General features: G+C 43.3%; 1 protein-coding gene across 1 annotated transcript in view; it reads left to right on the top strand.

Annotated features, from left to right (window-relative positions):
- The first annotated feature begins 592 nt into the window (after window positions 1–592).
- Window positions 593–27,431, top strand: part of LOC144508228 (neuropeptides capa receptor-like) — a 64,020-nt gene continuing 37,181 nt past the window's right edge. The window contains exons 1-3 of the mRNA XM_078236041.1: window positions 593–917; window positions 1,068–1,174; window positions 1,287–1,396. Coding sequence (XP_078092167.1) covers window positions 593–917; window positions 1,068–1,174; window positions 1,287–1,396 — 542 coding nt within the window. The remainder of the gene's footprint in view (window positions 918–1,067; window positions 1,175–1,286; window positions 1,397–27,431) is intronic.

Consider the following 27,431-nt stretch of genomic DNA (forward strand, 5'->3'; position numbering starts at 1 on the left):
ATTTTATCAAATCTCACCCAATCTGCTTGCTGTCAATCATCGACAAAGTGATGGGAGACACCGTTCATCGTGTCATCAGGAAGCACTTAAAAATGCTCAACCTGGGGTCCTCCAGGACTGTTCATCCCTTATCCACCGTTGATATTGTGTTTGTCTGAACATACAAAAGAGCTGAGTGCCGGAAGTGAGGTGAAAACGACTGCCTGTCTTATAGAGCACCAATTGACAGAGTCTGGGCTCAAGGAACCACCAACAAAATTAAAATAAATGAAAATAGGTTGTCTGGAGAAAGACTTTGCCTTAAGACTCTCATTGCAGTTTTATCATTGCATCCCCGGGGATATCAGTGCAGGATCATTTCAGGATCGTGTTCCCAGGAAAAGAAAACATTTTGGACTGATTCATAGATTGATTTCTTCCCACAATAATTCCAGAAATTGGGATGTTCTCTGATAGATACAATATCCAGTATCACAGACCATATGGGTACATTAGAGCAGCCGCTGGATGCACTTAGGACAATAAAGGTGGCGGAAAGCGTTATCGACAGGAGCTTTAGTGATATGGTGAGATCCAAAGTGTAGGCAGATAGATGGATGACAGCCAGAAGGGGCAGATATCCCATGTGGTCGTCCCCCTCCCTAACAAGTATACCATTTTGGATACTATTGAGAGGGCTGGCCAATCAGGGGATAACATCAGCAGCAGCAGCCAGAGCAGTGGCACCACGGCTGTCTCTGTTGTTGAGCAGGGAGTGACAAAGAGCACGAGAGCAATAATTATAGGGGACCCTGTAGTTTCGAGTACAGATTGGCCCTTCGATGGAGGTGACCGAGGCTCCAGGATGGTCCACTGCCTCCTCGCTGCTCGGGTCCAGAATGTCTCGAAACGGGCAGAAATCATTCTGAAGGAAGCGCGTGAACAACCATAAGTCCTGGTTCTTATTGCTACTAACGACATAGGTAGGAACAGCGACGAGGTCCTGCAGCCGCAGTTCAGGGAATTAGGTTGTATGTTAAAAGGCAGGAGCTCCAGGGGTGTAATCTCAGGTTCATTCCCTGTGCCAGGTGCCAGTGAGGCTCGAAGTAGGAAGGTCGTACAGTTCAACACGTGGCTAAACAGCTGGTGTCGGAGGGACGATTTCAGATATCTGAACCATCGGGAACCTCTTCGGGTACAGGTGGACCTGCACAAGAAGGACGTGTTGCATCTAAACTGGAGGGCTATACATATTCAAGCCGCGATGTTTGCTAGTATAACACTGCAGTGTTTAGTTTGTTTGGCAGGGGGATGGGAATAAAAATCAAGGCGAATTAACTGAAGGCGAAGTAGAGAGTAGCGCGAGTAAGGCACAGAGGAAGAGCACGCAAGGTGTGATTGCTGATAAAGCAGGCTGGTAGACTGAAGTGCATTTGATTAAATGCAAGAAGTGTAACAGGTAAGGCATATGAATTTACAGCGTGGATTAATACTTAGGGCTATGATATTGGTGCAATTAGAGAGAGTTGGTTATGGGAAGGACAGGATTGGCAGTGGGGGATGTAAAAGGAGATGGGGAGTTGCACTACTGATTGAGGAGAATATCACAGCTGTACTTCGGGAGGACACCTGGGATGGCTCATACAGCGAGGCAATATGGGTAGAGCTCAGGAAAAGGTAGGATGTAGTTACAATGTTGTGGAGTTACTATGGCCCTCCCAACAAGCAGCGAGAGAAAGAAGAACAAATGTGTAGACAGATTTTGGCAAGGTGCAAAAGCAACAGTTTGTTGTGATGGATAATTTTAACTCCCTATATTGACTGCGAAACATGATCTTGGGATTGAGCCCGGTCAGGTGGTCGACGTTTCAGGAGGGGAGCAGTTCAGGAACAGTGATCAAAATTCAGTAAGCTTTATGGAACTGATGGATAATGATAAGTGTAGGCCTCAAGCGAATGTTCTAAAGTTGGGGAAGGCTAATTGCAACAAGATTAGGCAGGAACAGAAGAATGCAGATTAGGGGCAGATGTTTGAGGGCAAATCAACATCTGGCATGTGGGAGGCTTTCAGGTGTAAGTTGGTAGGAATTCAGGGACGGCATGATCCTGTAAGAATGAAGGATATGTACAGGAAACTTTGGGAACCTTGAATAATGAGATATTCTGAGCCTCGTCAAGAAGAAAAAAAGAAGCACATGTTAATTATAAGAGGCTGGGAAAACACAAAGCAATTATGGAATAAAAGGAAAGTAGAAATACACTTAAGAAAGTAGTCGGGAGGGCTAAAAGGGGTCAGAAAATGCCATTGGCCAGCAGGATAAAGGAAAATCCCAAGGCTTGTTATACATATATAAAGAGCAAGCGGGTAGCCAGGGAGAGGGTGGGCCCACTGAAGGACAGCATGGGAGTCGATGCATGGTTCCAGAGGAAAGGGGTGAGGTATTAAGTGAGTACTTTGCGTCAGTATTCCCCAAGCGAAGTACTTGTTGGATGATGATTTTGGGGAACGGTGTGTAGATAGTTTGGGTCATGTTGACATCAAACGTGAGGAGGTATTGGGGGTCTTGAAAAGCATTAAAGTAGACAGGTGCCCAAGCCCTGATGGGATATACCCCAGAATACTGAGAGAGGTAAGGAAAGTAATTGCTGTGGCTTTGAGAGAAATCTTTGCATCCTCATGGGCAAGTGGGGAGGTCCAAGAGTATTGGTGAAAAACTAATGTTGTTCCTTTGTTTAAGAAGGTTAGCAAGGATAATCCAGGTAATTACAGGACGGTGAGCCTTATGACAGTGGTCGGGAAAATATTGGAGAGGATTCTTCAAGACAGGATTTACTCCCACAGGGAAATAATTGGAGATGTTAGCGATAAGCAACATGGTTTTGTGAAGGGGAGATGTCATGTCTCACTAACTTGTTCGAGTTTTTCGGGGAAGTCACAAAGATGATTGATAGGGTAGGGCAGTGAATGTTGTCAACATGGACTTCAGTAAGGCCTTTGACAAAGTCGCTGATGGCAGACTGGTGCAGAAGTTGAAGCCACACGATGCCAGAGGTGAGCTGGCAAGATGGATACAGAACTGTCTCGGTCATAGAAGACAGAGAGTAGCAATGGAAGGGTGCATTTCTGAATGGAGGGTTGTGACGAGTGGCGTTCCTCAGATATCGGTACTGGGACATTTTCTCTTGCTAATATATACAAATGATTTGGAGGAAAATGTGACTGGTTTTATTAGTCAGTTTGCAGCTCACGCAATGGTTCGTAGAATTGCGGATAGTGATGCACACCGTGAGAGGATCCGGCAAGTTATGAATCGGTTAGAGACTTGGGCAGAGAGCTGGCAGATGGAGTTTAATCCGGACAAATGTGAGGTAATTCATCTTGGAAGGTCTAACGCAGATGGAAGATAGATCGTAAGTGGCAGTACCCTTAAGAGTATTGATAGGCGGAGGGATCTGGGTGGACAGGTACACAGGTCACGAAAAGTGGCAAAGCAGGTGGAGAAGGAAGTCAAGAAGCATTATGGCATGCTTGCCTTCATGGGCCGGGTTATTGAGTTTAAAAATTCGGAAGTCATGTTGCAGCTTTATACAAACTTAGTTCGGGCACACTTGGAATATAGTGTTCAATTCTGGTCTCCACACTACCAGAAGGATGTGGAGGCTTTGGAGAGGGTACAGAAAAGATTTACCAGGATGTTGCCTGGTATGAAGGGCATCCACCATGAGGAGAGTTTGGATCATCTTGGTTTGTTCTCACTGGAACGATGTGGGTTGAGGGGCGCCCTGATAGAAGTTTGCAAGATTATGAGGGGCATGGACAGAGTGGACAGTCAGAAGCATTTTCCAAGTGTGGAAGAGTTAATTACTCTAGGTCGTAGGTTTAAGTCGATTGGGTGGACAGATGGCAGATGGGGCAAAGTTTAAAGATGGTGAACGAGGCAAGTCTTTTTACAAAGAGGGTGGTGGGTACCTGGAACTCGCTGCCGGGACAGGTCGTGGAAGCAATTACGGTAGCGACGTTTGAGGGGCGCCTTGACAAATACATGAATAGGATGAGGGTAGTGGTATATGGTCCCCAGAAGGGTGGGGAGATTTAATTCGGAGGGCGTGCATGGATGGTGCAGGCTTGGAAGGCCGGAGGGCCTCCTGCTGCTGTAGTTTCCTTTGTTCTTTGTTCATTTGCAACTCCAAAGGTAATGAATGATGTCGTGTCTGCACGCAGCAAGATCTTCTCAACATGCATGCTTTGGTTGTAATGTTGCAAATACAAGTTGCGACATACGACTGACCAACTCCATGAAGAGAAAATCTAATCGTTTAAACTTGCAATTTAATCATATTACCAATGCTGGATCACACTCCAGAAATCTACTGGTGGTTTTCGTTGACGAGCACAACAACTGAATCAGCAATATTAAGACAAGGCCTATGAAGCATGTATGAAGCTGGGGATTTGGAAGAGAGTAGCTCCTCTGCTCACTCCCCAATTCGTATCTATCATCTATCAGCAAGTGGTCGAAGATACTCAACTGGCCGAAAATAATACTGTTTCAAAATTCAGGAGTGTAACACAATCCAAACAAATCAGCCGCATGAAGCGAACCCTCTGGCAACATGCATCGACTCCCATGCAGTTTGGAGCAGCTGCAGATGACAGGAAAATAATAAAAATAGATCAAGCAAATTATATTGAGCGAAGTACTGGAAATGACAAGAGCACTCCCTGCCAGTTCAACCGGCAAAAATATTCTTGTTAACATCTGGGAGCTTGTTTCAGGATTGGGAGAGTTGCCCCACAGATAGGTCATAATCACCAAATCAAAACATCGAGCCAAATTTCGCAGTTTCCTATGGAATCCTCCCGGGCCTGTCCTTTCTGTTCAACAGAAAACCCCAACCAGACCTGGCAGCACAGTGCCATAAATTGCGAAGGGACTTGCTCTCTCAGTCTTCCACGTTAACTCCAACGACCCTGCGAACGAATAACAACTGTTGAAACATTGGCAAAGGTATTTCTTATTTTTTGCTGTCGAGACGTGTTCTTAGCTGGTGAAATGGCATGTGCACGCTTAGCTGTCACTGTGGCAGGTAGATAAGTACATTAGTTTTCCCGAGTATATAATGTGTCCCCCTGCTTCCCTCAGTGAAGCATGTCTATAACAGGGGCACAATATGTAATGAGTTGTAGCAGTTCTATGTCAAAAATTGCTCGGTCGCCTGGAGATGCCGATACTATGAAGAATATGTTCAGAAAACTGAGCTGCTGTCGACTGTAACAAAACAAAGAGAAAAATAAAACACCCAGTTGATTTTGTCCTTCCTAATCTTCCCGCCGCTGTGAAAAAAAACATTTGCCCATGAACATATTGGTCCTGTGAATGCAAAGTTCCCTATTCACGCTGAGGATGCACTGCAACTGTAGCTGCAATTTCTTAGCCAATGGTCCTCATTTGAGCATTATCATCAAGTCACTATGCTTCCCCTATCATTCATGGTATGTGGATGTTGCAGACTGGGTCAACATTTATTGACAATCCTTTATGGCCATTGTTTGACCATCTCAGAGTCAATGACATTTTTGTGATCCAGATTTACATTTAGGCCTGAACAGGTAAGGTTCACTGATTTTCGGCTTAAAAATAAATTGGGAACCAAATGGTTTCTAAAATTTTCATTTTGTGGCCACCTTTATACTTCAAACTCTGAATACTTATTGAACACAAATGTTCCCATCGGCCCGCTGGGAATTCGAATCTGGCTGCTTCCCTTTGGTTTCTGATTGCTTTCAGCGTGAAGGAAGGCTTGCCAGGAGAAGTATCAGAGATAAGTTCAATCAAATCATCAACGCAAAATCATCTCATCTTGACCTTTAACCACAATTATATTGTTGAATACCCCAGCATCAACATGTGGGACTCTTGCCTTGACCAGAAATAAACCTGGACTCGCGTCGTGAATTTCATGCCTGTAAAAAATATTGAAGGCTTGGAATTATGTCATCTTTCATTTACTTTTTCACTCCTCATTTCTTTTCTGCTATCTACAAAGTGGTAGACAAGGGTCGGGTGCCTATACTCCTCTTATCTGGTGAAGTGCAGCTCCAACAACACAAGAAGCTTGGCAGAAACAATGACAAATCAATCTGGTTGATCGCTTTTCACTCAGAATATTAAATATTCACTCACTTGACAAAGCATTGAAGGTCAGCTGAATGTATTGACTACAAGAAATACAATGGCAACTTCTGATCACACCAGTGTTTTCCCAACTTGCATGCTGTTTTGAAACGAATTGGAAACAAAACAATAAATTAAGAATGGAGACTTCCAGAAGGATACTATGACTGTATATGAAACTGATAAACAAAAATCTCTTCTAATCTTGATAAGACACTTAGCAGAATGATTTTCCTGGTGTAAAACCGCGTTGCAAGCATGGTACCAAAAATCGTTGTGGCTATCAGGCTGTTCCGGAAACCACTGTAATGTACTCGAACACCAGCTATGAGTAGTCCAGTTCCCTGGGTCTCCATGTCGGTGCACACTGTACAGATTCGTTTGGAATGATTGTATGGTTTGAGCAAATAGTCTTACTTCACGTGTTGTCTTTTCCTTTCATCTGCAGGAGTAAAATACTTCTGCTCCTCAATCTCCACCTCGTGGTCACAAATGACTGCTGGTTCAGCTGCATGTTTCTTCTCATTTATTACCAGCTCTTATTGACAATTCTGTAATTAATGCTCAAGTCATTTCAACAACTCAGCAGCAGGTTCCAAATTAGTGAAATTGTCCTGTATCCGACTCCGCACCTGCTCATGATTTCCACATTCACCAGTTTTACACGGTTAATCGTGACTTTCGGCTGCTACATCTCAGACTGATGAAGCATTAGCTTTTCCTTTTGAAACTGCGTCAACTTGAGAGGATTACGCCTTCACTTTGGAAGGAGTAACAGGAATACAGAGTTCTGGGCTAATGGAAAGATACTTGGTAGTGTGGATCAACAGGGGGATCTGGGTGTCCATGTGCATAGATCCCTGAAAGTTGGCACCCAGGTTGATAGGGTTGTTAAGAAGGTGTACGGTGTGTTAGCTTTTATTGGCAGAGGGATTGAGTTTCGGAGTCATTAGGTCATGCTGCAACTGTACAATACTCTGGTGCGGCCGCACTTGGAGTATTGCGTACATTTCTGGTCGCCACATTATAGGAAATATGTGGAAGCGTTGGAAAGGGAGCAGAGGAGATTCACCAGGATGTTGCCTGGTATGGTGGGAAGGTCTTATGAGGAAAGGCTGAGGGACTTGAGGTTGTTTTCGTTAGAGAGAAGAAGGTTAAGAGGTGACTTAATAGAGGCAAACAAGATGATCAGAGGATTAGATAGGGGGGATAGTGAGAGCCTTTTTCCTCGGATGGTGATGGCTAACACGGGGGGCGGGGGGGGGGAGTTGGTGGGGGCTAGATTTAAATTGAGGGGTGAGAGATATAGGGCAGATGTTAGAGGTAGGTTCTTTACTCAGAGAGTAGTAAGGGCGTGGAATGCCCTGCCTGCAGCAGTAGTGGACTCGTCAACATAAAGAGCATTCAAATGGTCATTGGATAAACATATGGATGATATTGGAATAGTGTAGATTAGAGGGGCTTTAGATTGGTTTCACTGGTCGGCGCAACATCGAGGGCCAAAGGGCCTGCACTGTGCTGTAATGCTCTATGATCCATGTTCTATGTTCTATGTTTACGGATAATGTTCAATTTCCAACAGCATTTTCTGCAACCATTTCATTCACAGTTATTTTCGTACTTCCCAGTTCATTCTCATATATATAACTATGTGATTTTAAAAACACTTTCATGTCATTTTCATTTCCTCTGGATAGTCATTCAATAAGTTTTTCGAATATCTGAAAACTTCATCATTATTCAATCTAATTTGAGGAAAGCCAAATTCAGAATCACTGGGAGTTGGTTCTTCACTCTAAGTTGTAAAAACTAACAACTTCTCCTTCTGCTTTCCTTCCCAATCAAAATACGTTTCAGCTTGTTCAGATGAATGAGTCTGTGAGTTTTCCTTCTCGCTGACGTTCTTGCCAAATAAATCAGCTCACCCAATTTCGTTTCAATTTGATCAGGCCCACCAAACCTTGCTTTGAAAGGTGCACCTAGAATTGGTAGTAGTACTAATACTTAATCCCCGCGAGCAACACTAAGATTCTTGATTTCTTACCTGTTTCCTGTTTCATCACATGCTGTGCCACGTTTAAATGTTGGCTCGCCAAATCAGCAGCTCCAGTTAATCTCTCTCTAAAATTTGACACAAAGTCCAACAATGTAGACTCAGAATGCTGACTCACCAATTTCTCTTTAATTAATTAAGTGGTCCTCTTCCCTCATGACCAAGCATCAATTCAAAGACACTGAATTTATTAGACTCCTTAGGTACAGCCCTGAATGCAAAAATACATGTGAAATACGTTCATGCCGATCCTCTTGATAACCTTGACTATAAAACCTGAACTTGGTCTTTAAATTTTGATGGCACCGTTCTAATGCCCCCTGTGACTCTGGATGTTATGCAGTTGATTTAAACTGTTTTACCCCGAAGCTATCTAAAACCTCTTTCAATAACTTTGATGTAAAATGGAGCCTTGATCTGATTGTATTTCTGTGGGTGGTCTGTTTCCAATAAAGATAAAGTAACTTCTCTACAATCCTTCCAACTGTAATTTGCAGAATGGGATAACCTCTGCAAAGATAGCAGACAATTATGGTCAATAAATACAGATTCCCACTTTTCCTTTGAGGGAATGGTTCTACACCATCAATTAAGACTTTTGTAAAGGGTCCTCAAAAGCCGCAATGGATATTAAGAGGACTGTTTTTTTTTACGATTGGGGTTTTCCCATTAACCATCGTGTGACATTTCCAGCAAAATTCAACCGCATCTTTGAGCTCTCCAGGCTAATAAAAATATTTTTCCAGTTTTTCTTGAGTTTTCCTTACTCCCAAGTGACCTCCGACTGGAGGTTTGTGAGACACGACCTCCAAGCTTTGTGAAGGGGAGGTCGTGTTTCACTAACTTGATCAAGTTTGTCGAGCAAGTGACAAAGATGATTGATGAGCGTAGGGCAGTGGATGTCGTCTACATGGACTTCAGTAAGGCCTTTGACAAAGTCCCTCATGGCAGACTGGTGCAGAAGGTGCAGTCGCATGGGATCAGAGGTGAGCTGGCGAGATGGGTACAAAACTGGCTCTGTCAAAGAAGACAGAGGGTAGCAGTGAAAGGGTGTGCTACTGAATGGACGGCCGTGACAAGTGGTGTTCCTCGGGGATCAGTGCTGGGACCTTTGCTGTTTGTAACATATATAAATGATTTGGAGGAAAAAGTAACTGGTTTGATGTGTAAGTTTGCAAACGACACAAAGATTTGTGGAATTTTGGATAGCAATGAGGACCATCAGACGATACAGCAGGATATCGATCAGTTGGAGACTTGGGTGGAGAAGATGGCAGACGGAATTTAATACGGACAAATGTGAGGTAATACATTTTGGAACGTCTAATGCAGATAGGAATCAAACAGTAAATTGCAGAACCCTTAAGAGTATTGATAGACAAAGGGATCGAGGTTGACATGTCGACAGGTCACTGAAAGTGGCAATGCAAGTGGAGAAGGTAGTCAAGAAGGCGTACGGAATGCTTGCCTTCATTGGCCGGGTCATTGAGTTTCAAAATTGGCAAGTCATGTTGCAGCTTTGTAGAATCTTAGTTAGGTCGCACTTTGAATATAGTGTTAAATTCTGTTCGCCACTCTACCAGAAGGATGTGGAGGCTTTGGAGAAGGTATAGAAAATATTTACCAGGATGTTGCCTGGTATGGAAGGCATTAGCTATGAGAAGAGGTTGGTGAAACTTGGTTTGTTCTCACTGGAATTACAAAGGTTGAGGGGCGACTTGATAGAAGTCTACAAGGTTATGAAAGGCATGGGCAGAGTGGATGGTCACAAGCTTTTTCCCAGGATGGAAGAGTCAATTACCAGGGGGCACAGGTGCGAGGGGCAAGGTTTAAAGGAGATGGACAAGGCACATTTTTTACACAGAGGGTGGTGGGTGCTTGGAACTCATTGCCGGGAGCGGTAGTGGAAGTGGATACTGTAGTGACTTTTAAGGGGCGTCTTGACAAATACATGAATAGGATGAGAATAAAGGGATATGGTCCCTGGAAGGATAGGGGGTTTTAGTTCAGTCGGGCAGCATGGTCGGTGCAGGCTTGGAGGGGAGAAGGGCCTGTTCCTGTGCTGTAATTTTCTTTGTTCTTTGGTACCTCATCTGCTACCCACAACACATATTTTCTATAATCAATCAGTAATAAAACTTGATGGACTTCTGCCCATTTTTCCCCTCCCTGAGTATGTAAATGTTTCCAGTTCCTCATTAAGACATCATTTTTAAAGGAATGATATTTTGGTATATTTTGGATTCTTATGTGTATTCTTTCTGACTAAACTGCTTTATCTCTATATCTCTCTGTTATAATTCTGCTGTCGTTCCTCAACTAAATACATCAACTTCGTCTCCACCTCTCCTTGTTCTTTCTGAACTACCTGATCAAAATGGCCTCTGATAATTGAGCTTCAATTTCCTTATCTTTACTCTTTGATTTCTCTTCTCATCCTAACCTTGGACTTTGTGATCTTGTTATCATGCATTCAAGAAAAGTCATCATGTGGAGAGATGGCAGACGATGACAACACAACAACCAGTTCTTCATCCAGACACACGGAACAGCAATGAGGACCAAACTCGCACCTCAATATGCCAACATCTTCATGCACAGGTTCGAAAAAGACTTCTTCACCGCACAGGACCTTCAACCGATGCTATGCAGGAGATACATCGATGACATTTTCACCCTTTGGAGTCATGATGAGCAATCACTGAAAGAACGATATGATGACATCAACAAGTTCCATCCCACCACCAGACTCACCATGGACTACTCTCTGGAATCGGTTGCATTCTTGGACACACGCATCTCCATTAAGGACAGTCACCTCAGCACCTCACTGTACCGCAAGCCCACGGATAACCTCACGATGCTCCACTTCTCCAGCTTCCACCCTAAACACGTTAAAGAAGTCATGCCCTCCGTATACACAGGATCTGCTCGGATGAGGAGGATCGCAACTGACACCTTCACACGCTGAAAGATGCCATCGTAAGAACAGGATTTGGCGCTCGACTCATTGATCAACAGTTCCGACACGCCCCAGCGAAAAACCGCACCGAGGTCCTCAGAAGACAAACATGGGACACGGTGGACAGAGTACCCTTCGTCGGCCAGTACTTCCCCGGAGCGGGGAAGCTACGGCATCTCCTCTGGAGCCTTCAACATGTCATTGACGAAGACGAACATCTCGCCAAGGCCATCCCCGCACCCGCACTTCTTGCCTTCAAACAACGCACAACCTCAAACATACCATTGTCCGCAGCAAACTACCCAGCCTTCAGGAGAACAGTGACCACGACACCACACAACCCTGCCACAGCAGCCTCGGCAAGACGTGTCGGAACATCAACACGGATGCCATCATCTCACGTGAGATAACCATCTACCAGGTACATGGTACCTACTCTTGCAAATCGGCCAACATTGTCTACCTGATGCTGCAGGAAAGGATGTCCCGAGGCATGGTACATTGGGGAAACCATGCACAGGCCACGACAACGATGAATGAACACCGCTCGACAATCACCAGGCAAGACTGTTCTCTTCCTGTGGGGGAGCACTTCAGCAGTCACGGGCATTCAGCCTCTGATATTCAGGTATGCGTTCTCCAAGGCGGCATTCATGACACACGACAACGCAGAGTCGCTGAGCAGAAACTGATAGCCAAGTTCCGCACACATGAGGATGGCCTAAACCGGGATGTTGGATTTATGTCACATTATCAGTAATCCCCACAGCTTGCCTCCTGGACTTGCGGGCTATCCTGTCTGGAGACAATACACATATCTTTAACCTGTGCTTAATGCTCCCTCCACCCACATTGTCTATATCTTTAAGATCTGGTTGGCTGTAGGGATTCGCATTGTAATCAGTATTCTGTAACTTGTTTTTGTGTCTCTGTGCCCTGTTTGAGAGCATATTTCCACTCCATCTGACGAAGGAGCAACGCTCCGAAAGCTCATGGTATTTGCTCCCAAATAAACCTGTTGGACTTTAACCTGGTGTTGTAAAAGCTCTTACTGTTGTTCAAGAAAAGTGTCAGGATCTGCTTCCTCTAACACATCTGTTATTTGAATTTTCACTGGTTGTTCAATCCCAGGAGGTATCAATCCCACCTGAGATTCAGTAATATTGTTACTCACCATTGTTACTCCCCTGCTGAAGTGTACGAGCCATCAACAATAGAAGAAACCTTTGTGCTCTTAACTTGCGCGAGAAATTCTGCCAGGACTCCCGCTGGGTACAGCAGTCTTTGACCTTCAGCACAACTATCTCCCCAGGGTCCAGCGCAAGTCAGGCAAATCCTCACCACACAACCTTAAAACACAGCAAGACAGGGAACGTCCATTTAGGTTCAGGTTTCAAAAGGCAGTTTGGCATTGAAAATGGAAATATTTCCCTGCTCTTTTAAAAGGTATGAATTTGTATTTCTTTTTTTCGCTATTTCTTCAGCATAGTTATTACCCAAATTGGCTCACTGAAACGGTATTTTTTAAGTTTAGTTTAATGATTGAACATTTATAAATGGACATATGTTTTACTTGCTCCAAACGTTTGAAAAAAAAAACTAGTTAGAATCATAGAATCACAGTGCTAACCATTGTGCCACCATGTCACACTAAACCGGCATTCCTTTATTATGTTACTTATTAATATGTGTGGCATGCTTCTGTGTATTTGTGTTTGTTAATATATAATATTGCCATTGTGAAATATTTGCTGAAACAACTCAGAACCTCTCTGACCATGATTTAGAAGACTTAATTCATGAAGAGAAAAAGAGGAAAGATTACATTTTGGGCCGTGGAAAATTACTACTTAAATCTGCATCATAAATGATTATAAATGTTTTTATTCTGAATATTCGAAATCTGGGAAATTATTTTAATTTACTTTCGATGATGGAAACTGAAAATTTGATGGGAAGATGAGAGGTCAGAACTTTTTGAACCATACTTTTGGATGCGTGTATGAGATTGATCAAAGGAGAGTTTACATTTTGGGCTGTGGAAAATCGAGATGTGTTTATCATTAGTATTCTTCTGCCTTGCTTACTTCGTTTATAATGCTCACAGTTAACAGTTATGTATGCTTCAATAAAGCATTTGTATAATTTCGCATTTAAATGTTTGTTTTATTTTAATCAAGCAAGAGCAGAATTTTGTGGCTGAATGGAAAATATTTATTAACAAAAATAACGTCATAAATATAAAACATAGAGGCCATGTTAACATTTAACTAAACATTTTTCTTTAACAGCTGAACTGACATATTTAATTGCCCCACCTTTTCAAATTTCTTACGAATATATATTATTCTACCAACAATCAATAAAATATCTATACATTAACACAACAATTCTATTGTCTCTAAATAAGTGAATGAGGGACGGAATATGAGGAGGGGTAAGGAGGGGAAGGGGAAAAGACGGGGAAGGAGGGGAGAGGGAATTGGATGGGGTGAAGGATGGAGAAGGGGAGAGGAAAAGGGGAGAGGGGAAAGTGGATTGAATTTTGCATGTAGCCTGACTCCAAAGGATTTGAACTAGCCAAGTTACATAAATATAAACGTTTTATCAAGAAGAATCTTAAAATTTGGATAAACATGAGAAGACGTGCATATGTTATGTTAAGCGATACACTTTCCTGAAACATTCGAATTAGCCAAGTTAAAGAAGGATCAACGTTGCATCGGGGACTATCTTAAAATATGGTCAAGAATTGCTTAAAATATATTGCAAAATGCAAATGCTGAAATGTATTCCAGGCACTAAAATCCACTTTGTAACATCAGAACGAACCTTTTACTGGAATTACTTGTCATGAGAAAATTGCAATAAAAATTAACAAATAATTCTTTCACTTACTGTTACAAATGTTAAACATATTTTAAAAATCTGTACAAAAAAACATCGCATCCAAAAATGTCTGCTGCCTCTGCGCTCTGCAGCAAGACCAAAAAATAAAAATGCACACAAATAAGGGCAAAAACTCACCTTACCACGGAGCAAGTGAGGGAAGATTTGGCACAATGACATCTTTCAGAACCTCGATCTGGGGTTCAAAATTGGTGCTCTTTCAGCGCAAAAACGCATGCGCGAGAGCATCCCCGATGTCCCACGCGCAAATGCCGCGCACAATCAACTTGACCCAACATTTGGGCGGAAATTAAGTGTGACGAAGTGGTATGGATACTTTTGGAAATTAATTTAAGGAAACTATATCATCTTTCTGTCTCTGTATAATTTTAGCCAATAGATTAGCATATGCCACTTTCAGAGATCCAACATGTGATACCATATTTACACAAGTTCAACTGCGTTGATCACTTACCAGGAACACCAGTAACAAAGAACAAGTAACATTGTAAACTTGTCTTATGCAGTAAGAGCTCCAAGCATTGTCTATGCGAATTGATGTGTCACTTCGTGTTGCAGCCGAACACTCTGAATCAAAATCTGAGTCAGTACATTCTCAAAGCTCTTAATTTAACCTCCCTTTCATTTCCACAAGGACATTCTCGCACATTTCATCATCTCCTTTGGACTCGAACAAACACATTAAAACATCAAATTATGCCTATGTTGCCAGGAAATATATTTGCATTGCAATTGATTTAGAATGCACCAAGTAATGAAAAATTCTAATGACACAATCAACTCATGTAAAACTTCAATATTTGACGTGACATTCTCTGAGCAAGGAGCATTAAAATTATTGACGTTCTTTAAATTATTGTCAGGTCACGTATTGTCTCATTAATGTACTTCACGATGTGTTGGTACTTTAGGAATGATTCCCGAATGTCAGAGTATCCTCCTCAATTCCGGTGCACAACACTCCGGGATGTGCTGATTCATTGAAACCTTGCCTCTGCGTGCAACATTCATATCTGTGCTGTTTTTCCGCCCTACGTACAATCGTTGCCTGTGATGCTGAGACAATGGAAACTTCACATAGCCTGGGCCTGACCGCTAGTGGGGGATCGTTGACTGGTACCTCATGGGTGAATGTTGGGTAATCCCCGTAACCACCCTGCTACCAAGGTTCGATTTAACATATCAAGTCAACCTATCCTGCACATCTTTAGAGTTCGGGAGGACACGGAGCACACGAAGGAAACCCGTGCAGGCATGGGGAGAATGTGCAACCTCCACACAGTCAGCTGAGCCCGGAATTGAACCCGGCTCCCTCATGCTGTGAGGCAGCAATGCAAACAACTGTGCCACCGTGCCGTCCCAAGTGTTAGGTTTCAGAAGAAAGTTAAGGACCCAGTTGGTTTCTTGTTCAAAATTAAATTTCAGAATTACAGTTAGGTTAACGTTACAGTTAAATTGGTTCGATCATTGTTTTCTTTTCGAGTTAATTTGAATATTGCAGATGTTTTGAAGACTGAGGTCACAGTTTGTGTCAGGTATGTTGTTAACATTCGTGTGAGTGTTAGGGTTGAAGTTGAAGTTGGGTTCCATTGGCTTTTATGTTTAAAGTTGTGGTCAGGATCAGGATTGCAGATAGTAATTACATTAAAGTTACGGTTTATTTGCAATTATCGTTACGTTTTTGTTAACACGCCGAATAAAGCTATGGCTAATATTCCTGTTCAGGCGAGAATAGCGTTTGGAACTACCATTAGGTTTGGTTAGCACTTGTGTTCGGGAAGGATTAGAACAAAGAACAAAGAACAAAGAAGAACAAAGAACAGTATAGCACAGGAAACAAGCCCTTCGGCCCTCCAAGCCTGTGCCGCTCCTTGGTCCAACTAGACCAATCGTTTGTATCCCTCCATTCCCAGGCTGCTCATGTGACCATCCAGGTAAGTCTTAAACGATGTCAGCGTGCCTGCCTCCACCACTCTACTTGGCAGCACATTCCAGGCCCCCACCACCCTCTGTGTAAAAAACGTCTCTCTGATATCTGAGTTATACTTTGCCCCTCTCAGTTGGAGCCCGTGACCCCTCGTGATCGTCACCTCCGACCTGGGAAAAAGCTTCCCACTGTTCACCCTATCTGTACCCTTCATAATCTTGTACACCTCTATTAGATCTCCCCTCATTCTCCGTCTTTCCAAGGAGAACAACCCCAGTCTACCCAATCTCTCCTCATAGCTAAGACCCTCCATACCAGGCAACATCCTGGTAAACCTTCTCTGCACTCTCTCTAACGCCTCCACGTCCTTCTGGTAGTGCAGCGACCAGAACGGGACGCAGTACTCCAAATGTGGCCTAACCAGCGTTCTATACAGCTGCATCATCAGACTCCAGCTTTTATACTCTATACCCCGTCCTATAAAGGCAAGGATTACAATTACATTTGGATTAGGATTACAGTTACTTTTTTGGTTTCATTCAAAGTTACGGCTTTGTTGAGAAATACAGTTAGACTTGCGATTAGTGTTCGAGTTAGATACAAAGTTAAGAATATAAAACTGAGTCCTTGCAAGTTGTGGTTTGAAGTACATTTAGTCTTATTATTGCGTTCTACGATGAAATGAGTGTTAGAATTAGAGTTATGATTTTGAAAAGGTTTGGGATTACTTCTGGTTTTAGGGTTAAATGTTAAGGTTAACAGTATTCTGCATTCTGATCAGTGCCTCCGTTCCTGTTGGGCTCGCAGCTGTTTTATGTTTACTTTAGTTGTACAGTTAGGTTCACTGGATTGGTTGGAGAATCAGTGTGAACTCGTGTGAACGTCAGTGTTTGGACCAGTTTTAATGTGATCTTTTGTTTTAATATTCAGCTTAGTTTCAGGATACAGATAACATTAAGATGAGCGTGGAATTAACAGTTAGAATGAGAGTCTGGTTACAATTATTTTCAGGATTAGGGTCGGTGTTCGTCTGATTACTAGCGTTAGTTTGAGCATCAGTTTTCATATTGTTCCAGTTTAACGTTTACTGGTGGTGTATGAATAACGCTAACTTCTACTTGTTGGGTTAAATCTATGTTATTTGTGGATTCGGAAAAGTGCAATTTAGCTTTATGATTTGTATTAATTTGGATGCTGAAGATATGCTATTGGGGTAGGATTAACTTTCGGAATGCAATACGTGTTTCATTTTTTCTTTATTCATTTGTGCGACATGGCTGGCCAGCATTAATTGCCCATGCCTTGAATTGAGTGGCTTGTGAGGCCATTTCAGAGGGCACTGGAGAGTTGAGGGTTACAGCAACCTTGGCACTTGGACTAGGATTTGAATTAAATCTTCAATTTAAGTTTTACAGTTAGGGTTAATTGAATGGTTTAGATTTGACTCGAATTACCAGTACAAAAAACAAAGAACAAAGAAACGTGCAGCACAGCAACACGCCCTCCAAGCCTCCGCCGATCATGATGCCTGCCTAAACTAAAACGGGATGTATTTATGGAGTCCGTATACTTCAATTCCCACCCCATACATTTATTCGTCTAGTTTGCCCCTTAATTGATGCTGTTACCTGATCCCACCATCTCCCCAGACAACGCATTTCAGACATTCACCACGCTCTGTGTAGAAATACCTGCCTCCCACATCTCCTCTAAACTTTTCCCCGCGTATCTTAAACGTATATCCTCCAGTACTTGACTTTTCTACCCGAGGAAAGTACATCTGACTATTCACTCTTTCGATGCCACTCATAATCTTGTAGAATTCTATCAGGTCACCCCTCAAACTCCGTCGTTCCAGTGAGAAAAAACCGAGTTTAAGCCACCTCTCCTCATAGCTAACAGCCTTCAGGCCAAGCAGCATCCCGGTAAACCTCTTCTGTACCCATTCCAAATCATCCACATCTTTCTGGTATTGTGGCGACCAGAATACTACAGAATATTCTAATAGACCGAAACAAGTTTCTGTACAGCTGCAGAATGACCCGCCATTTTTTTATACTCAGTGCCCCGACCATTGAAGGAAAGCATGTCGTCTGCTTTCTTGATTACCTTATCCACCTGCATTGGCACTTTCAGTGATCGGTGGACATGTATGCCGAGATCTCTCGGTCTGTCAATACTCCTGATGGTTACACCATTTACTGTATAATTCTTACATGCATTGCACCTTCCAAAATGCATTATGTCACACTTGGCAGGATTAAACACCATTTGCCATTTGTCCACCTAAGACTCCAACCGGTCAACATCTTGCGGTATCCTCTGACAATCATCTTCAATTTCCTCAAATCCACCAATTTTTGTGTCATACAAAGAACAAAGAACAAAACAGCACAGGAACAGGCCATTCGGCCCTCCAAGCCCGCGCCGCACCCTGGTCCAAACTAGACCATTCTTTTGTATCCCTCCATTCCCACTCCGTTCATGTCGCGACCTAGATAAGTCTTAAACGTTCCCATTCTCCACCACCTTGCCCAGCAGCGCATTCCAGGCCCCCACCAACCTCTGCGTAAAATACATCCTTCTGATATCCGCGTTAAACCTCCCCCCCTTCACCTTGAACCTATGACCCCTCGTGAACGTCACCACCGACCTGGGGAAAAGCTTCCCACTGTTCACCCTATCTATGCCTTTCATAATTTTATACACCTCTATTAGATCACCTCTCATCCTCCGTCTTTCCAGCGAGAACAACCCCAGTTTACCCAATCTCTCATCATAACTAAGCCCTTCCATACCAGGCAACACCAAGGTAAACCTCCTCTGCAATCTCTCGAAAGCCTCCACGTCCTTCTGGTAGCGTGGCGACCAGAACTTGGCGCATTATTCCAAATGCGGCCGAACAAACGTTCTATACAATTGCAACATCAGACCCCAAATTTCATACTCTATGCCCCGTCCTATAAAGGCAAGCATGCCATATGCCTTATTCACTGCCTTCTCCACCTGTGACGTCACCTTCAAGTATCTGTGGACTTGCACACCCAGGATCCTCTGCGTATCTACACCCTTTATGGTTCTGCCATTTATCGTATGGCTCCTCCCTACGTTTGTACTGCCAAAATGCATCACTTCGCATTCATCTGGATTGAACTCCAGCTGCCATTTCTTTACCCAAATTTCCAGCCTATCTATATCATTCTGTAGCCTCTGACAATGTTCCTCACTATCTGCAAGTCCAGCCATTTTCGTGTCGTAGACAAACTTACTGATCACCCCAGTTACACCTTCTTCCAGATCGTTTATATAAATCACAAACAGCAGAGTTCCCAATACAGAGCCCTGCGGAACACCACTATTCACAGGCATCCAGCCAGAAAAAGACCCTGGAAATTTGGGTAAAGAAATGGCAGATGACATCCACGGGCCTTCCCTCGTCAACCATTGTAGTCACTTCTTCAAAAAACTCCAAAAGGTTAGTGAGGCAGAACCTCCCTCTCACAAAACCATGCTGACTATCGTTAATGAGTTTATGCCTTTCAAAATGCGCATACATCCTATCTCTAAGAATCCTCTCCAACAACTTCACGACCACAGACGTCAAGCTCACCGGCCTATAATTTACCGGGTTATCCTTCCTACCCTTCTTAAATAACGGGACCACATTAGCTCTCCTCCAAACCTCTGGGACCTCACCTGTGTCCAGTGACGAGACAAAGATTTGCGTCAGAGGCCCAGCGATTTCATCTCTCGTCTCCTTGAGCAGCCTGGGATAGATTCCATCAGGCCCTGGGGATTTGTCAGTCTTTTTGTTCCCTAAAAAACCTAACACTTCCTCCCTTGTAATGGAGATTTTCTATCACGGGTCAACACTCCCCTCCGAGACACTCCCAGTCAACACATCCCTCTCCTTTGTGAATACCGACGCAAAGTATTCATTTAGGATCTCCCCTACTTCTTTGGGCTCTCAGCATAATTCCCCACTTTTGTCCCTGAGAGGTCCGATTTTTTTCCCTGACAACCCTTTTGTTCCTAACGTATGAATAAAATGCCTTGGGATTCTCCTTAAACCTGTCTGCCAATTTCGTGACCCCTATTTGCACTTCTAATTCCTCGTTTGAGTTCTTTCCTACTTTCTTTGTATTCCTCCAGAGCTCCCTCCGTTTTTAGCTGCCTGGACCAAACGTACGCCACTCTCTTCTTTTTGACCAATCCCTCAATTGCCTGTTTATCCACGGTTCTCTAATCCTACCCTTCCTATCCTTCTTTTTTACAGGCACATTCCTATCCTGCAGCCCTAACAACTGTTCCTTTAAAGACTCCCACATGCCAGATATGGATTTACCCTCAAACAGCCTCTCCCAATCAAGAGCTGCCAATTTCTGCCTAATCCCACTAAGGTTAGCCTTCCCCCAATCCAACACCTTACCCTTGGGACACCACTCATCCTTTTCCATCACTATCCTAAAGCTAATAGAATCGTGGTCACTATTTGCCACACGTTCCCCTACCGAAACTTTGAAGACCTGACCGGGTTCATACCCCAGTACCAGGTCCAGTATCGCCCCCTCTCTAGTCGGGCGATCTACATATTGTTCCAAAGAACCTTCCTGTACGTATTTTACAAATGCCTACCCGTTCAGTCTCCCAGCCCTACGCGATTTGCAGTCTATACCATTGAAATTGAAGTCTCCCACTAAAACAACCCTATTTTTCGCACCTATCCATTATCTCCTGACATATCCGTTCTTCCACTTCCCTTGGGCCGTTGGGGGGGCCTTTGGTATACCCCCAACATAGTGACTGCTCCCTTCCTGTTTCTGTGCTCCAGCCACAGTGACTCGTTACACGACCCCTCTGAATTGTCCTCCCTCTGCACCGCTGTAATATGCTCTCTAACTAATACTGCTACTCCCCCCCTTTTTAGACCCCTCCTCTATCTCGCCTAAAACACTTGTACCCAGGAATATTCAGCTGCCAGTCCTGTCCTTCTTTCAACCAAGTCTGTGTCACCGCAACTACATCCAAATTCCTCGGAAACATTAAGGCCTTAAGTTCGTCTGTCTTACCTGCTACGCTCCTTGCATTGAAGTAGATGCACTCCAGACCTCCAGGCCCAGTGAGGTCATTCTCCCCAGAGTGCTCTTCTTCTTTGCCAGCCTTGGCCTGGCCCCAAGCTCGTCCCCAGCCTCTACAATTGTAGACCTAATTTTTTGATCCCCACCCCCCTGCCATATCATTTTAAACCCACCCGAACTGCACTAGCAAAACTCCCAGCCAGGATATTCGTGCCCTTCCAAATGAGCTGTGACCCGTCCTTCTTGTGCACGTGCCCTCCTTTCTTGAAAACTTCCCAGTGATCCAGGAATAATGAAGCCCCCCCCCCCCCCTCTTGGACCAGTCCTTTAGTCAAGCGTTCAATTGTACTATCTCCCTATTCCTAGCATCTGGGAATTTACTCATGAGACCAGCTACATTTTCCTCCATAACATTTATATCTGCTACAAACAACAAATGTGCCAGAACTGATCCCTGTGGAATGCCATTAGCCACAGCCTTCCATTCAGAAAAGCACCCCTTTACTGCTTCCCTCTGTCTTCTATGGCCAAGCCAGTTCTGTATCCATCTTGCCAGCTCGCCTCTGATCCCGTGTGAATTCACCTCTCGTACCAATCTACCATGAGATATCTTGTCAGAGGCTTTACTGATGTCCATGTATACAACTTCCAACTACCTTTACTTCATCTATCATCTTCATCACTTCCTCGAAAAACTCAATCAGGATAGTGAGCCACAACCTCCCCTTCTCAAAACCATGCTGTCTTTCACTAATAAGTCCATTTGTTTCCAAATGTGGGTAAATTCTGTCCCTAAAAATATTTTCCAATAATTGCCCTACGGCTGAAATAAGGCTCATAGGCCTCTAATTTCCTGGATTATACCTGATGTCCTCCTTAAAAAATGGAACAACATTGGCTATCCATCAGTCGTCTGAAACTTCACTGTAGCCAATGAGATTACAAAGGTTTCTGTCAAGGCCCCAGCAATTTCCGCCCTTGCCTCCCTCAGTAGTTTTAAGGTTGCAGTTAATTTATGCTGAGTTTTAATGTTTGCCTTACTATTAGACTGAGTATTCGAGTTTAAAGTAAGTCAATGTATACAGTTAGTGTTTTTGTGGTATTTTTGCACATAAGTAATGTTAAGTGTTAACATCAGAGCTTCAGGGTGACCGTTAGCATGAGATTTTCTTTCACAGTTTGAATTGATGTTATGGCAACCGGTAGTTTTCAGATTACTGCTAGTTCGTGTGAAGACAGTTGTTGGCGTTAACTCATGCATTAGGGTTAGATTTGTGTTTACAGACATTTGTTGGGATACAGTTCCTCAGTTTTGGGTCAGATATAATACTAGCAGTAATGTAACTTTGAGTCTTTGATGAGTGTTGGTGTCAGATCTCAGTCCAGGATCTGTTTAGCAATGTGGTGTCAGATCAGGATTTAGGGCTATGGATTTAGGGTTAACGCTATGACAAGACGTTGCCTTCGTTTTAGTTGTGGATTTACTGCCAGGGTTACAATTAGACTTATTGTCTTATTGTTCCTAACCAGCACGGCTTTCAGATTGCGGGAGGAAACCGGATTACCCGGAGGAAACCCACGCAGATACGGGGAGAACGTGCAAACTATACACAGGCAATCGAACACGGGTCCCTTGCATTGCGTGATAGCGGTGCGAACCACTGTGCCAAAGGTTAGATTTAATTTTACTGCGAAGTTTAAAATCAGGGTTCTGATTACATTTAAATTTAGATGTGGGATTAGTATAAGCGTGCAATTAGATCAGGAGCTTTTGTTACCGGGCATTCAAAATACTAAAGCAATGCATCTAGACCCACGTTCTATGTCATAATTTTGATTGCTAATTAATTGAATACAACTGTTTTCATGCTACATGCACTTATCTCATTTGTCATCTCCTTGTTCTTGTACACGTCCATTTCTCGTTTCCCCCTGGTACATATCAAACGAATTATTTAATATATTAGCTACCTTGCTAACATTATTTGTGATATTATGCAGTCTATTTCTACTTACAGCACAGTCTCTTATCCCTGTCCCTGTCCTAATTTTTCCTTTTCCTGTTAACTGTTTCTTGAGAATTTAATTTCATAGTTCACCTTTGATTTGCAAATTATTCTTTTGGTTATTTCCTCCGACGTCAAACATAGAGCTCTTTTACTTTCTTTATTATTAACTTCAAGTGCACATTTGCGCCTTTATTCATCAATGCTCCCCCTGCTGTGCCGCCATTTCCTCATGGCAGAATGCACGTGAATTCACTTTGCTGATTATTGTGTTGCATGCTCTCCATTACTGCTCCGCATGGTTTGTTGCAAATACTCGTGTCCGTTGATCTCCCAGCTATGGACATCAACTTTGTCTTCGATCGTTTCATCTATTATCCGTCATGCTTACGTCTTTCCCTTACGTTGTCTTCACATGTTTCATATTACAGTCAATATTGCCTAGTTGCTTCTTGACTTACCTTTTTTTGTATGCCTAGTTTCGTTCCCTGTTTCTACTTGCTTCCATTCTTGAGTTGGTTACATACTGGGCAGCTAGGAATCGGGTGTAAATTGTAGGAACTCCATTCCATTATTGGCTTCAGCTATACCTTCTTTCCAATCTATGTCAGTGATTTGAAATGCTGCATGATCATTATTCGTTTTGTTTGAAATTATTTCCTAAATTCCTCCATGTTCCATCTTCCATCTTACTTTCACTAGCAACTGGTCGGCAGACAACCTCCATTACAAAATTGATAATTTATGATAAGTTATCTCGATGCAAATAGATTTTCTAGTTTTCTTGCCGAAAGCTGCGTTACTTCCTTCCACTGTGATCATGTCATCCCGGATAACTACAGTGCTCCATTGCCATAGTTGCTCTATTATTTTCCAAATATATCGAACATTACTTCCTTAGTTCCAAGTTACAGTACATTAGTAATCCGTGTTATAGTATCAGGCTTCTTCCCAAATACGATTTCCGAGAGTTCCCCTGTTGCATAAAGGACACTGCGTGCTTCTCTGCACTGCCCTGTTCAATCTTTAGTATTTCATTTTGTCGAATTTGAAGTTTCACCATTTGAGATTCCAGTTTTATAAATACCTATTTCGAATTGATGTCCACTCTTACTGTATTCTCTCATAAACTAGGGTTGCTGATTTATGCTTCTTGTAGAGGCCTCTCCATTCCACTACAGGTTACCAATTATGCTGCGTCCCCATTTAATGTTACCATTCTCAATTCTTGTGTTACCTATCTCAATATTTGCGTTTTTTTCGCTCTTCCTGAGCTGGTACTGATGTTCCAGTTAAAATAATCCCTCTTTCCTCCAATTGTCCTTGAGCGACAAGTTAATACGTCTGCCCTATAAGCGCCTGTATCAACATGCACGCGGCACCGACAATAATCAATCCCCCCCCCCCCCCCCACCCCGACCAACCCCACCACCCACCCGCCTCACTCCCCACCCACCAGCGCCAATGGCCTGGTATTTAATCTAGAACCAAAATCCTGATCCTATTGCAACACCTCATTCGACTCACGTTATTGATTGTGAAACGAACTGAGACAACTGCATTTACGCCTGTGCTTTCTACGTTCTTCCCAGTCGCTGTGAAATATCACCTACCCTAATAATACTAAGGAAGCACCCTTGTGGTAATATAGAGCTTGGTTGCAGATGCCCTACTGTCCCATAAACTATACAGTTTTCTATTGCTAGCACATGTCAATGCTGTTCTGCCTTATCCTCCAGGTCAAAATTTGCAAAGTGCCTCTTCACCATTCCTTTCTCGTAGCCATGAGATTGTAACAATTGGAACGGAAAAGTATTGACGTGTCTCCTCCTGAAATCCCTGCGAGGCGCACCCCTATCAATCACATCTTCTCCTTTCCTGGGCCAGTTATATCTTGAGTGGTGTGCTTTCATTCAAAATAATACTGTCGAGGAACTTCACTGTGTGTGAGGAGATCCAACTTGGAAACATCTCCTGATAAGTTGTTGTACAGCAGGCTGCCACCATTCTGCAGCCGAAACAGACAACCGGTCCACAATATCTGAAACCAGCCTCATCCCATTTGGTTAATTGATGGGAGTATTCATGCAACAATTGACTTTAGTTAGATGCAGTAGGTTAACTCAACGTATGAAACAAGATTGCATTCAGAGCTGAGGGATCATGGCGGCATCCAAAGGAAGGATGCGTGAGCAGGTTATTTCTCAGCACCTGCCTCTTGATACCAATGGTCATGACCGCCCCCACCCCTCCGCCCCTGCCCGCCCCCCTCCCCCGCCCCCACCTCTCCCTCGACAACAATTTACTGTTAATCAAGAATAGACTGGTGTGGCGGCAATTGGGTAATTTAGATTTCTCCTGCTTTCTGTGGAGAGAACATACCAGGGCAATTTCCCACGCAACTCGGCAGATGCCAGTGTTTAGTAGTGCTGAAATAGCTTGGCGTGGGGTGCAGTGAGTTCTGGAGACATGTGTTCCGAATATTTTCAGTGTCCATAGCCTTTGTAGCATCCAATGTCTTCGTTCGTTGCAGGACAGGATGTGAAGAGAATCGAAGACGGGATTGGCGATACGGGGGACCTTCTGTGGAGGCTGAGAGGAATCGTCACTCGTCACCTCTCGCTGAAGGCTGCCGTAAAAACTTCTACTTATCATTTGTGCTCCATTCAACACGGAGTCCAAATAAAATGACAATCAGCTAAATGCAGAATGAACGGTGACGGTGCCTCGCCGTGAGATTGTCAAATTAGCAATCATGGAGTATTATTTTATTTCAATTCGATGGGGACCAGGGAAAATATAAATCTTTTCACTTCTGAAGTCTAGTCGAGCAGAGAGTAAAACAAATATGATTGTTGGTGGCCACTTATCTCAGCTCCAGGATTTATCTCAGCATGTCTTCAGAGTAATGTCTGAAACCCATCGCTCTTCCACTGTTTCATAAAGGACCTCACCTCCATCACCATGTAGTAAGTGGGGATGTTCCATGATTGTGCAGTGTTCTGCATTCATGATACTGAATTTCTACATGTCCATAAGCAGGAAGCACTGGCCAACATTCAGACATGGCAGCTCAAAGGTCTATAACTATCAAACCACACAACACTTCGATAATCACCATTGCCAAGAAAGAGAAACATTACTTCCCGTTTCCCCTTGCCATTAAACGGCTTTGCTGATTTGAACACGATCTTCATCTTTGGGGTCTTTGTTACGGAGAAACTGAATTGGATAAACAATATAAGTATCACGGCTCAAGGAGAAGGCCCGTTGCTTCAAATTCTGAAGTGAGTATCTGATCCTTTGGCTTTCCCAGACCGTCTAGATGACACAAGTCTGGCGTATGATGGAGAACCCGCCTCTTGCCTGGATGAGCGCACCTCGACAACACACAATTTGTTTGACATCATCCAGGATGAAGCAGCGCACCTGAGTTTTTAACGTCTCCACCGGGATCAGAAAACATAAATGCTCCCTGCATTACTGATGTGCAATACAAGCCACATGTATCATATGCAAAATGCATAGTGGCAATTTAACAAGATTTCTTCAACAGAATATTACATATAATTGAAATGTATCATCTCGATGGACAATGGGCCAAGAAGCAGGACCTCCAGTCCAAACAGCACTGTCGGTTTCCCCAGTGGACGGATGCAGTTTGAGGAACTGAATCACATTCACTTGCTCACGGTCAATTACCCCTGAGCAACATATGCTAGTTTTGCAAGCGATGCAGATATCCCATGAAGAATAATGAAAAATGAAACAGCTCCTCCCATCTAAGATTGCCGTTCACACCAGGGCAGACCATACCTCAGAACAAACCCGTCCAAGATACAAACCCACCCAAACAAGTACATGTCATCAGCAGCGTTTATTGAAACAACATTGTGATAAAATATCTGTTTGGTAAATGACAATTAATTGTTTATCTGTGGCCTAGTAGGTGTTGTAATATTACATCTATCAATCATCAGGAAGGTAAGCATCTTTCAGAGAGATGTGCAAAATCACACTACGTGACATTGTTTTATGTGAGGTTACCCCACACTCTCTCCCTACCATCCCCCAGCACCAATTTTGCATTAAGATTCTGAGCCATAACCAAGAGCTCCCCAGTTTCTAATTTGGGTGTCACCGTGAAATTAAACTGGACAATCCCACTTGGAAATTTACAGGTGAGTGATTGTACCGCAAATGCCCTATGCTGGGAGCCATCTGAAAATATGCTAAATCGGTAACATCAACTTGCGCCATGGTTAAACCAAGACATGCACAGTAAAATTTCAGGGATTTCAAACTCTTCTAACATCCGGTTGACTGTTATAATGACCCAG

Source organism: Mustelus asterias, chromosome 20, assembly GCF_964213995.1.
Source record: "Mustelus asterias chromosome 20, sMusAst1.hap1.1, whole genome shotgun sequence".
NCBI classification, from domain to species: Eukaryota; Metazoa; Chordata; class Chondrichthyes; order Carcharhiniformes; family Triakidae; genus Mustelus; species Mustelus asterias.